The sequence below is a fragment of the Phyllostomus hastatus genome, unplaced genomic scaffold (genome assembly GCF_019186645.2).
Source record: "Phyllostomus hastatus isolate PE091 unplaced genomic scaffold, TTU_PhHast_1.1 phas_contig_80, whole genome shotgun sequence".
NCBI lineage: Eukaryota > Metazoa > Chordata > Mammalia > Chiroptera > Phyllostomidae > Phyllostomus > Phyllostomus hastatus.
Window position 1 is genome coordinate 46,930,289 of NW_025333960.1, and position 13,758 is coordinate 46,944,046.

Consider the following 13,758-nt stretch of genomic DNA (forward strand, 5'->3'; position numbering starts at 1 on the left):
CGTGTGGCACTGGGTCAAGGACCCCGCCTGCCCTGAGTCTTCGGGAGGAGAGGGAGTGGCATTCGGACTGCGGGTTCACAGGGATGAGATGGGGTGGCTAGGGTTTGTGGTGGGGATTTAATAGCGCGGCGGGTTCTGCCCAGTAAACTTGCTCCAGAGGAAAAATCCTGGAGCTGGGATTGAAGAGCAAGAAGTGTTTCACCAGGCGGATCAAGCCATGGTGGGGGACAGGGAGAGCTCAGGGTGGGAGGTGGGGGGTGGTGGTGAGGCATGATGGGGCAAGGTGGAGGCAAGGGCCCCGGTGAGCACATTGCCGCACCATCTGGGCCGGGGAGCGGGATTTGGCGAGGCGATTGCCGGTGGGAATGGAGAAAGGGCAAGTGAAGGACACTCCCGTTCCTGGCCTGAGCGACATGGCAGATGGTGGTGACATTCTTGAGACAGGGAGGTCTGGAAGAATTCCAGATCGGACCAGGAAGAGAAGGAGTCCAACCTGGGACAACGCTTTCGACAATGGAGGGGACTGTCGCCAGCCCACTGTTTGGACTCTCCTCTTCCAGGTAAACCCAGTGGAAAAGGAGCCATATCCTCTGAGGTTCTTGTTCATGCTGGCAAACTCTCTGTTACCGCTCAACTACCATTTGTTCCTTGCCTGCTTCCCTCCAAGAGGAGCGGGAGTAAGACCATTAGTTCACGCCCTCGTTCTGTATTTACCGAGGGTCCGCTATGTGCTGGGCACTGGGCTAAGCCCTGAGGATTTAGCAGGTAATAAACCACGCAGCGCCTTCCGGCATGGAGGTTACATTCTGGTGAATAGAGTTAGACAATAAACAAATAAGTAGGCAACATTCGGTTGCAATATGCAAGTGAATTTATAACCGGTCAGTGATGATAAATGGCACAGAGTGATAATCTGGAGAAGGAAATAAGACAGGGTCTTCCTCTGTAAGGTGGTCAGGGAAGGTGACGTTTGTCAAGAAATGTTCTAAGCAGAGAAAGTGCTCTGAGGGAAGACGGGTCCATTCGGGGGGAGCAAGTACAAAGGCCCTGAGCGGAGAGCGGGCTTGGTGTGTGTGAGGAGCCTCGAAGGGCCCGAGGGTGCTGCAGTGGGGACCAGAGGAACGAGGTCGGAGAGGCAGGGCCAGGTGGGTGGGCGGCCCCAGTGCTGCAGGGTCTGGGGGCCACCCGAAGGACTTTCCATTTCACTCTGAGACGAGAACCTTGGGCGTCTTCCCCATTCTGTGGGGCAGTGGCGTGGTCACCTGTGCATTCCACAAGGGTCACTCGGGCTGCAGGGCCGAGGACAGACGGTGACCCGGGCAGGGGCAGGAGACAGCGGACCAGTGCGGAGCTACTGCACGTCCTGAGAAAATGCAAAAACCCAACTTCAAGGGTCAATCAGCACAGCGGCGATCTCATGGGAAGGGGGTAGATCGGAGGCTCCAGACCCTTAAAACGATGTGACGCTTCCCACCAGGACCCACATTTAAACAACGGGGTTTTAGAAAGATAGGCTGTGGCAGGAACATCTAACTGTAACAGATGGTCGTACCCCTCTGTGAGGGGCCCTGCCAGCCTCGCCTCGCACGGGGCACCTTTGTGAACAGTTTCTTGTGGATTCTTGCGGAGACTTTCCAAGCATTTTATGCACTTTTTTAATGTCTAGGATTATGCACATATAATGCTATATATACTATTTCCACATAGCACTTCATGATTTCACGTTGGCATATGCTATGTGCATGCAAGGACCTGCCTCCCTGGTTTGAAAGGTGGCCCGGGTGGCACTGTGTGGGTAGACCATCATGCGCATAGCCCGTCCCCATCAATTGGCATGGAGGAAATTTCCCAGTGTTTCACTGTTTCAGATAATGATGCCATGCTCGTGTGTACGTCTCCGTGCCATTGTGTGAGCGGGTTTGCAGGTAAACTCCTACCAGTGTAACAGGTGGTTTGAGAGCCTGCTTCTCAGACCTCCCCAGCGTGGCCAGTATGGCACATTTGCATCTTTGAAAACCCACTCTGACTCTGAGTCTTCTGGAAGCTTGGAAAAAACACTGAAGCACGTGTACATTTACATGATGCTTTCAGCGTTTCAAACTGTGCTCTTGTTGATCTCATTTAATTCTCAAAAGAATCGAAGGGGGCAGAAATCCTCCTCCTTTGAAGAATAGAAGGAATCGTCACCTGTGTTTTCCATGGAAGAGGAAACACAGATGTGATCTGATTTTCTCCGTGTGAAAAATGTAGACAAAACCAGAACTCACGTTTCTTGCCCTTTCCCTCCCCATAGCCTCGCTCCTGACGCTGGGCCCACCCAGCAGCCTCCGCCCCGCACTCGCAGCCTCGAAAGAATGCAGAGGCTGCATTTTCACCAGCGCCCCAGGGAGGGCTGTGGTTAACGGGTGGGGGGTGCAGCCTGTGCCACGCTCCTTCCTGCAGACGTCTGACCTGAGCTCTGCTTCAGATGGGAGCAGGGGCTAACTCACTCTCCGGGGGAGGGGGAGGAGTCAGACCGTGGGAAGGGAGGCCGGTGGAAGCACCCAGGGAGGGCCCAGCACCCCGGGAGGGCTCCGGGACTGTTGCCTGAGCTGATCTCTCACAGTCCAGTGTCCTCACTCCCTGACTCTGACGGGCATTTCCCCCGCCCTCCTGGACACTCCCTAGGAAGGATTTTATCGTTCTGGGGAGGACAGGAAGCCCATGGAAGCCCACGGGTCTGGGTCCTGAGTGCAGGCCAGAGGCTGGGTGCTGGCCCGTGATGATGCCGAGGGGGCACTCCAGCAGCCCCACCCTTCCCACCTGTCACCCCCCACCCCCGGGCCCTGACGCCCCCACCGAGATGACGGAGGTGCTGCCGGGCTGCGTGCTCTGCCCTTAGTTGCACTACCCTGGGCTTTTAAATGTGTGTTGTTTTTTTTTTAAAGATTGGATTTATTTATTTTTAGAGAGGGAAGGGAGGGAGAAAGAGAGAGGGAAACATCAATGTGCGGTTGCTGGGGGTCATGGCCTGCAACCCAGGCATGTGCCCTGACTGGGAATTGAACCTGTGATGCTTTGGTTCACAGCCTGCGCTTAATCCACTGAGCTATGCCAGCCAGGGCAAATGTGGTTTTTAAAAAGAGGTCTCTGACCACAGCCCACCCAGAATGGCGCGTGCCTCCCTGCCACAGCTGTGCTTGAACACCTGACACCCATGTTGTCCCGCAGGTGGCCGCCTGACACGGGGCCCCGGAGTCTGCTGCCACACATTCTAAAGACTGAGTAGAAGAAAAAAGAATGTGAGATTACTCAGTAGTTTCTTATGTTGGTTACCTGCTGAAATAATGGGATCATGGACTTGTTGGGCTAAATAAAGTACCGTATTTTGCCGTGTATAATGCACACTTACTTTTGCCCAAATTTGTAAGGGAAAAATAAGGATGTGCATTACACATGGGCAGTACTAATTCAATATTTATGTAAATGTTTTTAATTCTTTTTTAAAAAAGATTTTATTTATTTATTTTTAGACAGAGGGGAAGGGAGGGAGGAAGAGAGGGAAAGAAACATCAGTGTGTGGTTGCTTCTCACATGCCCCTCCCCCACAGAGGGCCTGGCCCACAACCCAGGCATGTGCCCTGACTGGGAATCGAACCAGCGACCCTATGGTTTGCAGGCCGGTACTCAATCTACTGAGCTGCACCAGCCAGGGCTGCAGTTCTTTTATTTATGCTTATGTGTTAAAAGTGTAACTCCAGAAAGCAATAATGATATCTGTATGCAAAATAATGGCCTGGATATATGAGAATCGGTTTTGTTTGTAAATATACATAAATAAATAATTGAATTAAAAAAATGGAATTAAAAATTGAAACGAAAGACTTTTTTTTCCTGAAAGTTTGGGCCAAAAACATGGGTGTGCATTATACACAGCAAAATATGGTACATCACGAAAATGAATTGTACCTGTTCCTTCTGACTTTTAAAAACGTGGTCACCGGAATACCAGGGGCCCGCTATGGCTGGAATTACATTTCCACCGAACAGCACTGGTCTAGACCCTGGGTGCCTCATCCATCGTCTTCGTAGCTGCTTCACATCCCGCTGGGAAGGAGGCGGGGCGTGAGGGAAGGAAGGGAGAGATAAATCAGGGGAGGGGGAGAGGGAGAGAGGGGTGGAGGAAGACGTTTTCATCCTGGGAGGCCACATGGGAAGGACGGGGCTGATGGCGGGTCTACCGCTGTGCGGCGGAGCCCCCGGGGGCCAGGCACCCGAACTTCCCCGAGCTACGGTTTCCTCGTCGTTAAAACGGAGGTGACAGTTACCTGATACGAGTAGTCTGAGGTTTGGAAGTGTCTAAAAAGTCCCCAGCTCAGGGGCTGACAGGGACGACGTGCTCAGTGAACAACGAACAGTGTTTGGCGTCAGCAGCCCCCGAGCCAGCACGTGATAGGGGCACACGGAACGAGTTTGAACCCACGCGTGTTGGAGAGCGTGTGACCTGTGTTAGAGCATCTTCCCCCGTTTCTATGTGCCCACCCGGGGTGGGGAGCGGGCCCACGGCGGAGTCACCCTCTCTCGCCCTCTGTCTCCTGCCAGGCTGCAGCCTCTCCACGTGTATTCCGTGTGCTTGATGGTTGGCGTGTTCCCCCTCGTGCCCTGGGGACCTGTCTGGGAGGTGCCTGAGCTCCACCTGGACAACTGCCGGCAGGCGTGGTGGACCAACTTGCTGCTGCTCAACAACTTCCTGTCGGTCCGGAATGCGGTGAGTCCCGGGGCGTTGGCTGCCAAGGGCAGATGGGTGCAAAGGCCGTGTCTCATGTCATGCAGTTCCATGAACTTCCCACGGGCCAGCTGGAGGAGTCTGGTCCCCTTTCTCCTGGCATGTTCTCTGGAGTAGCCGTGATGCTGTGGGAAGGCGGGCTGTGGGCAGGGAGGCCAGTCTCTGGTGATGGAGGGGCGGCGACTACACCAGTCTTGGCGGGGGCAGTAGCGGGGAGAGGCAGAGGAGGAATCAGGGGACTGGGCACGGAGGGGCCAGCCACCTGGGGGCATGTCCTGAACGCAGCTGGCCCTGCTGCGTCACGGTTCCTGTCCCAGTCCATGGCGCCCCGGGGGAAGGACGGTTTCTTCACCTCCACACGGAGAGCCTACGGTGGGGTGGAACATTGCACCGCGCCCTCGCCGTCGTGAATTCTGTTCCACTTCAAGCCACATCTGACAGAGCAACAACAGTTGCATACACTGGTCTCGGCTTCCCCAAAGCCCTAGCTTCCTTGCACTGAACTTGGAGCCAATGCGAGCGAGACAGCGGTAGCTGCATCGTGTCCCTGGCTCGCACACGCCTGGCAAGTGCAGCCGCAGAGAGGGTCACTAGAGTGGGGCCGATGACACATGTAACCACTTCCCGACTACACGCTATCTTCCTCGCACGAGTGCCCAGTGGCTCCGACAGGGCGTGCGTCGCCATCGTGCTGCCCGCGGGTGGGCCCACGTCCGGGACGCGGGCCGACGGAGGGTGCAGGCTGCCTGGGGCTGCGCTGCCTCTCTGAGGTCAAGCCCATCTTAGATCCTCGGGAGCGGAGGGGTGCGGGCTGTCACATCTGAGTCCTCACCCATTTCCCCGCCCTGGAACTTGTCTCCAACTGGCACCAGGAAAGCTGTCCCTTCTGTTGGGTAAATCTGGTCGTCCTTGGGTGGAGGGGGTGGGCAGGGAGACCAAGGCGCCTTTTGTCGCTGAGGCCAGAGGGTTGCCCCCAGGGACTTCCAGGCAGAAAGAGAAAGACAGGTAGCTGCCTCCTTCCGCACCAACGTGGACAGCCTGTGGAAAGAGGTGGCTCAGGCCAGATGGTCCCATGTCAATCACGCGTGGGAACTCTGGGTTTCCCACGTAACTTGTCTGGGGCTAGGCCTCCACTCTAAAGGGACACACTCTCTCCTCCCAGAGGGGAGGGTGCTGGGGAACGTGGGTGAGGCCAGGAGGCGAGGACCACAGTGTCCCTTCTGACTCTGCCGCCCCACAACAATAATTAATTAACCCTTGCATTTGTGTAACATACAGGGTTTAGTTCCCACAACTGTCCTTGGGGATTAGCTTTTTTTTCTTTTTAAGCAAGAGAGAAAAATGAATTTCTGTGTTGGAAATGGGAACTTACCATCCAGGCTTGTTACACAGATTAGATGCGGTGAGGCATGTGTGAGGTATCCGTGACCCAACATTCCCGCCTCTTCCTGCGGGAAGTCCTCCCAGTTCTCCACTGAACGCCCTCCAGTCTGGGCGGGGAGGACGTGGCTGGTCAGTGACGGAGAGAGGTCACCTTCGCTCTCTTTTCAGTGCAACGGCTGGACGTGGTACCTTGCCAACGACTTTCATTTCCACCTCATGACGCCCGTGATCATGTTCATCCACGGAAAGTGAGTCTTACAGGGACACGTTTTCTCCACGTGTGCCCTTTCCCACGAAACTCCGAGAGGGCGCTCCAGTTCTGGGGAGAGCCGCTTTGGGCCCTGGGGCTGCGAACCTCTCCGAAGCGGCTACGATGTGCAACCCTCCCCGCCCCCCCCACCCCGCCCCACTGCTCACCTTCTCCTGAGCACCCCCCTCCTGCCCCGCCTCCCCAGGCTCTGCCCCAGGCAAACCGGTCTGAGTCCTTGCAGAGTGATGACCAGAGTGTTTCCCGTGGAACAACGTTCCTGCAAACATTCCCACGTGGTGACGTGGCCTGCACGCTTGTCGGTTTCAGGGTGAACTACTGTTTTGACGACCGGGCATCCAGATCGTTTCCAAGTTTTCATGATGGTGAAAGGCACTGCAATGAGTGCCCTGGAACCCGCTGCTCTTTCCCTTGGTTGTTTCCTTGGGGACACACATGCAAGCAGAGCTAGTAGGTCAAAGGGGAGGAATGTTTTTGTGACAGGTCGTGAGACTGCTCTCCGGAAGGAGGGAAGGGTTTACGGTGCCCTGAGCCATCCGTCAGTACACCTGCTTCTCCCCGTCGGAGATTTACCGCCTGGATTTCTGTTAGGGTTAGGAAAGCTCTACCCTAAGGCCTCCGTAATTCATGGAGAGATGGACAGTGTGTGCCTTATCCATGCCATATTTTAAAAGATTTATTCTTCTCCTTTGTTAAATTTAAGAACATTGGAAAAAAACATTACAAAACATTAGGATGGCCCTGGCCAGTGTGACTCAGTTGATTGGAGCGTTGTCCCACAGCAGGAAGTTTGTGGGTTCAGTTCCCGGACAGGGCACACCCGAGGCTGCAGGCTTAGTTCCAGGCCTGGACGCATATGGTAGGCAACCAATCGATGCTTCTCTCTCACATTGATGCTTCTCCCTCTCTTCCTCTCTCTCTAAAAAGCAATGAAAAATGTCCTCGGGTGAGGATCACACACACACACACACACACACACACACCCCAAGAGCAACAACAACAAAAGCATTAGGATGAAGAGAGGGGTCACGATCACCCTAGACCCATTTCCTCCTCAAGGAGACGTGAGTTCGTTGTCAATATTTTGGTGTCTGTCCTTCTGACCCTTGTCCACACAGCTTTTTATGCAAGAAGGGATCCTGCATATACACTTTGGTATGTTTCTTATTAATAGTTTGATGGCATAAACTTTCCCCCGTTGGATTAGGACCCGTCCCAGTGACCTCATTTCACCTTCATCATCTCTTTAAAGACCCTGCCTCCAGATAAAGACGCATTCTGAGGTGCTGGGGGTTGGGGTTTGGGGCAACACAGTCTAGCCCACGGCAGTGTCTGTCAGGGACTGTTAGTGTGGCTGTAGTGGTCGTTGGCTAGTGCAGTCTCGTCTGACCCCTCCTGAGAGGGGCCGTGGAGGGGCTCAAGGCCCCCAGGGAGCTAGACAAACATGTGCTTGAACGAATGGGGGTTTTGTGAGGCAGTCAGATGGGACAGTTTGCCCCCCACCGAGGACAGTCAGTTCCCAGGGCCTCCCTGTGCCACACCTGGCGGGAGCCTCCTTGAGTGTCCCTGCGACCGAGGAGACCTGACCCCGTTGTCAGCATCTTCCTGAGCTGAGCTGCGGGGGAAGACAGATTTCCTTTCCTCAGCCACAAGCCCACATTTTCCAAGCTTGTGACCATGCAGCGCCACTGAGCTTTTAAATGAAGGGAGGGAGAGAAGGTAGGCTTCTGTTTTCTTCGGAGAGTCAGCTAGCATAGAATGCCAGTCGTTTAAGGACAGAGATTAGGGACGGAGCTGGGGGGTCTGGCAACAGGTGCGGTAAACACGCAGCAGCACTGCCAACCTGCCCCGCCCACACTCACTGCAGACATCACTCATCGATCGCAGCACCACTGAGCTCAGACTCCACCTCCATTCCAAGCATCGATGCTGCACTAGAATGGGCATTCAGAATGAAAATCCTTTTCTCCCTGGATCGCTCTGGTGGTAACGGAGTGCTAGCTCACCTCTTCCCCTTGAAGAACCACGGCAATGTCAGGCCAGGGAATAGGGTCGTCAAAGGCATCACCCGGGGGGCCCGTGCCTGGAGTGGCTGGTACCTGGGGCCCGGCATTTCCACTGCAGAGCCGCTCGGTCCCAACCCTCAGAGTTCCTAGCTGGTACAACCAGATGGCGCCTCACTCTGAGCCCGTGTTCCTAGATTGTGTTTCCTGGCCGAGAACCTCCTACACCCTGCAGCTGGGACTCCCTCGGGCCCCCTGTGCCTTACACACGCACAATCCCAGCGCGTGCGGGAATTCATTAGTGTGGGATCACCCTCGACCCACGAGGGCTAGAAGACAGTAGAAAAATTCTTCCCTCTTTCACCCTCCCCCACCCCGGACAGTTTTAATTCAGGTGTATTTCATGAGGCTCTGTGGAACATTCTGGAAGACTTGCACATCAGCCACCTTGATGGCCCCTCCTTGTGCTGAGTTTTCTGCTTCCCTGTGCTACTGCCCCACCCTTACTCCCGTGTCCACGTGAACTACTCGCGCCCGGACATTTGTCTCGGACTTTGCGTCCTGGGCCTGGAGCGGGTGCCTGTGCACCCGGGTCCCACCCTGCCTCTGACGGGACCTTTCCCTCCTAAATCAATGGCCACTCTGTCAGCACGGCACTGCATAGGCGACAGGGGACATTCCCAAGCCTGGTCTCATTTTGAGCTGTACAGCCAAGCTCAGGATGAGGCAGGTAAGGATGCCTTTACCATCCTGTTCTGGATAGAAAACTCGAGTTCAAAGTCCTGCCCAGGGTCGTGCAGCCGGTCAGCGGTCAAGTCTGAAGCCCAACTCGGCTGCTTCAGCTGCAGCCCAGCCCCACTCAGCCCATCAGCCACACCTGCCCCCACGTCAGCCTCTCTCAGAGGACGGCCTGGCCTTTGCCAAGGCTCCCAGTCCTTCGTGGGCGCAGACGGTGCGGTGAGGGAGACTGAAGAACACTCTTGTCCCTGTCCTCTCTCCTCTGCAGGAGTGAACACGTCCTTGTCCTCCTCGGGGCCGTGCTGTTCTTGGCGTCTTTCACGGCCACGGCTTTGCTCACGCTGGCTCATGCCCTTCCCGTGGCAGCGCCATCCGAAGCCAGGTGAGCGCGGTTCCCAGCCCACCCTGCTCCGTCCCTCACCTGCCCTGAGAACGGGGCCAGGACCTCCCAGGGAGGGCTGGGAGTGAATGCCAGGCTGTTTGTGCCGTGCACAGTGCCTTCTGGGAACACTGGGCGGGAAGGGTTTGGCCCCGTTGAACACGGTGATTTTGCACTTTTGTTTCCAAACTTCTGAACCTTTCAACTGGCACTGGGGGTCCTCTGGCCACTGAAATGCTTCTCAGAGGAGAAGAGCGCCCCCACGTGGCTGTACTGTGTTTCTCCTCCAGTGGCAAACGGCTGCTGGGAGGCTCTGATGTTGGATGGAGAGACTGAGGGGTGAGGAAGCTGGGGTTACCCCCTCAAGGTCACAGGCTACTACGTGGCGTAGGTGTGAGTTGAACCTAGGACCTTACGCACGGTGCTGTTTTGCCTCCTCAGTGAGGTATGTCTAACAAGGCTTCCTCATGACCAGCCTGTGCATTACACAGGATAAACCGGTACAACTCACCCGCTAATCTATTCTCAGCACAGCGGTCGGTGATGCAGGTGAAGGTCAGATCCCGCCAGCCCTCTGCTCCAGTTCCCCCCAGGGGCCGTCCGTGGCCCTCAGGGCAGAGCCCCCGTCTGACCTCGTCCATCACGCCCCGTCTTGCCGACTCCTGGACCAGCCACGCTGGCCTCCTTGTGTCCACACGCCAACTGCGCTCCCTCCGCAGGGCCTTTGCACGTGGTGCCCCCTCGCACGAGAATGCCTTCCCTCTAGAACCTAGGTCTTGGCAGGGCTGGCCCCCTCACTCCCTGCGGGTGTCTGTGCACACAGACGTCACCTTCTCAGAGCAGCCCTGGCTGACCGCCTGGTGTCAACTAGCCCGGGACCATCCCCGGCACATGACGTGCTCAGTGTGTATTGGTGAGTGGGAGGGACGAATGAGTGAGTGAATGAATGAATGAATGAATGACTGTACCCTCGGCCTTTTAGTCTGGGGAGCATCACGACCTCCGTCACATCCTTGGCCTCTGTGGGCATGGCCAGGTGACCGAGGGGAGGCTCACCGCTGCCTCGCCCGGTGGTTCTTAGCTCTGGATGCACACGAGAGTCCCCTGCGGGGCTTTTAATTCCCCCTGATGCCCCCAGAAAGCACCACCTCAGACCAGTGGAATCGCTGGGGTGTGGCCCAGGCTGCCGAACTTTGTACAAGCTCCCGGAGGAGATTCATTTCTTCGGAAGGGGTTCAGTTCTGAGAACCACCTCTTTGGAGTCCTCCTGACAAAGCAGCCATTGCAAATGAAAACAACTGTTGCAAATGAACGCAACCGCCCTATTTCCCTGGGATCCGGGGTGGCGGGGTGCAGGGATTTGGAACCTTAGCAAGCCCGCTGTGGCCTGCAGCAAGATCGTTACCGAGGAGATGCACAAAGGTATCCCAAGTTTCACTTCGGATTTGCTGCTGGACTCAGCGGGCATCTGAGAGACTCCCTCTCCAGGCCCAGGCCGAGCAGAGCCGTTGTCCTGTTCCCTTGTCTCTGCAGCGAGAAGGCGGCTGTGCTGTACTTCTCGGAGTACTACACGAAGCCCTACTGCCGACTCGGGCCGTTCCTCGTGGGCGTCTTCCTGAGCGTGTACATGCACCAGAACCGCCAGGCGGGCCTCCTCAAAACCAGGGTAAGATTTCTCATTTCGTTCATTCTCACTTAAAAATGATTCAAGAGTCGAGGCAAGCGGCAAAAACAGCCCAGGTCTTGTGCCCCCCCTGACCCAGGTTCCCCACTGGTGACGTGTGACACAACTACAGTGCACAGTCACAACCAAGGAAGTGACATCAGTGCATTTATAGACCCCAGACACGCTGGTGTCACGAGCACTCCCGTATGTGTGGGTGTGTAGTTCTGCGTAGTGTTACCACGTGTGCAGGTTGGTGTAGCCGCCACCGTCCTCAGGGCCCAGAGCTCCTCTGTCACCACGTGGATCTCCCTTGTGCTACCTCGCCGTGGCCTCACCCTACCGTCCCCTGCCTAGCCCTCACCCTGCGCTGCCTTGCTGTGGCCACACCCACCCTGCCCTGCCCTCCCCGACCCTGGTGACCACTGACCCGAACCTTCCGTTTTAGTCCGATGTGGGTGTTGACTGAGGTTTACGACGCGGCCCCTGGAGTGACAGCAGCAATACAGAACGAGGCGGTCAGTGCACACGAGTAAACGCACAGTGGCTGCATGGGCCCTGAGCGGCCTCTGTCCCGCCCCACAGGTGCAGGCGGTGCTCGGGTGGAGTTGCTCCCTGGCCACGCTGTTCGCGGTGGTCGCCGCGGCGTACGCAGTGGACGACACCTCGGGCACCCATGCAGCTGCCGCTGCTGTCTACCAGGCCCTGCACCGGACCCTGTGGGCGGCGGCCCTGGGCTGGGTCGTGTTCGCGTGTCACGAAGGCCACGGAGGTATGACGCTCGCGTGCTCACACTGTCCCTTGGGAGGTGACGAGTGTGAAAACAGTGCACAGAGGGGCTCTTGTTTGCTGGTGAATGGCTCAGAAACATCCATTTGTCTGTCTTCTCGGGGCAAACACCCCGCGTACTCTGAGGTTTTCACACTGGTGTGTATGCACCGGCAGGTTCTGGAAGGAAAGTTTGCGGCCTCTCCAGTGAAGCTGGTTGGCAGGTTGGGAGAGAGCAGGCAGGGGCGTGAGAAGAGCCCAGTGCAGGAAACGAGAGTTCGGATGCCACGCAGGCCGGCCTCGGTTTACCCCTCTTCAGGTGGAGACTCCACTGAGGCCCTGGTGGCTGGAAGTGCCATTTCCGTCACCTGCCGTCGGTGGCAAAGCAGACCACGCTGGGCTTGTTCCTCTATCCGGGGTCTTATTCTGCGGAGTTGCCCACGTTTCTCCCCCCGTTAAAACCTTTCCGTGGGGCCCTGTCACCGACAGCAGTGGTCCTCACACTTTAATAGTAGATGGGCCCGTTCTGAAGGAATAAGAATTCTTCGGGATCCACGGTATGGAATATTTGTTTTGAAGGGACCTAGAAGTCGATCGAATGCAAGCCGCCCAATACTGGACCAAGAGTCCGAGGCCTGGCAATGCTAACTGCCTCGTGCCAAGGCCCAGCAGCTCTGCACCCTGAACTAGAACCCAGGCTGGTGAAAGGACTGCAGCTTGTTCTGTAGGCAGGATGTTTGAAACCAGCCCGGGGAAGTCAGCTGACTGCAAACTCAGTATCAGCCTCTCTTACTTTTTCGTCTTCCTGCGTGCGGTGGGGAGTTGGGTGTGGGTGCTGTTGTTTTGTGTGTGTGTGCGCGTTCTCCTAAACATGAACGAAGACCTTCCGGGGAGAAGCCCACAGACTCAGGGGCAGCACCTGGAGGGTGCAGTGACACCACGGCACCTTCACGGGCCCTGCGGGGGGCTCTCGGCGCCGTGACCCGAGGCCCGTCCCCTCCAGGTCTGGTGGCCCAGCTGCTGTCCTGCGGCGTCTGGAGCTTCCTGGCCGGCATCAGCTACGCCTGCTACTTGGTGCACCCCATCATCCTCCTCCTCTACAACGGGCTTCAGGAAACGCTCCTTCACTACACGGACATGAACATGGTGAGTCTGCGGCTCTGCGAGGCAGCGTGGCCGTTGTTGTCTCCCGGGGCCACGAAGCAGCCCGCTGGCTCCGTGGGAAGCCTGGCGCTGGCCCGGCTGGGGGCCCGCTGTTCTCCGTTCCACTGGAGGGAGGGCTGCAGCCCGTCGTCCTGCCTCTGCCCTATGTCCTTCACGTTGAGTGGTCAGGGCTGTCCACCCGCAGACCCGTTTCCTGCAGCCAGGAGGGCAGACTTGACGGTCCGCACCCTGGAGGACTTGGACGGTAAGGTTGTGTCCCCTCTGCCCCTGCTTCTCTCCAGTTCTACCTTTTCTCCGGACACTGTGTGCTGACCGCCGTCGCCGGGCTGGCCCTGACGCTCTTCATCGAGAAACCGTGTCAGGAGCTGAGGTGGTGCCTTCTGGGACCGACGCCTGCAGGGCCGGGCGCGGTCCAGTGACGCCCCACAGAGCGGCGGCCCTTTGCTGGTGGGGCAGGAGGGGGGCAGGGGCGGCCTCGCGCATCTCACAAATGCCGCCGTGCTCCTGCACGGGGGTGTCCGTCCGATTTTGTCAGTCGTTATCGTGTGCAAGTCCTCTGTGCTTAGTCTGTAAAAGAGCCCTCAGTGTTCACGATGAAGAAGAGTTCTCGGGTAATCTTTTTAGTAG

The 13,758-nt window shown here is 56.8% G+C and overlaps 1 protein-coding gene across 1 annotated transcript in view; it reads left to right on the top strand.

Moving 5' to 3' along the window:
- The window catches only part of LOC123825984 (O-acyltransferase like protein-like), a 43,326-nt gene extending 29,776 nt beyond the window's left edge, over nucleotides 1–13,550 (top strand). Inside the window, exons 9-15 of the mRNA XM_045849641.1 lie at nucleotides 4,582–4,747; nucleotides 6,317–6,396; nucleotides 9,426–9,539; nucleotides 11,070–11,202; nucleotides 11,785–11,971; nucleotides 12,971–13,113; nucleotides 13,413–13,550. Of these exons, the coding sequence (XP_045705597.1) occupies nucleotides 4,582–4,747; nucleotides 6,317–6,396; nucleotides 9,426–9,539; nucleotides 11,070–11,202; nucleotides 11,785–11,971; nucleotides 12,971–13,113; nucleotides 13,413–13,550 (961 nt within the window). The remainder of the gene's footprint in view (nucleotides 1–4,581; nucleotides 4,748–6,316; nucleotides 6,397–9,425; nucleotides 9,540–11,069; nucleotides 11,203–11,784; nucleotides 11,972–12,970; nucleotides 13,114–13,412) is intronic.
- The last annotated feature ends 208 nt before the right edge of the window (nucleotides 13,551–13,758 follow it).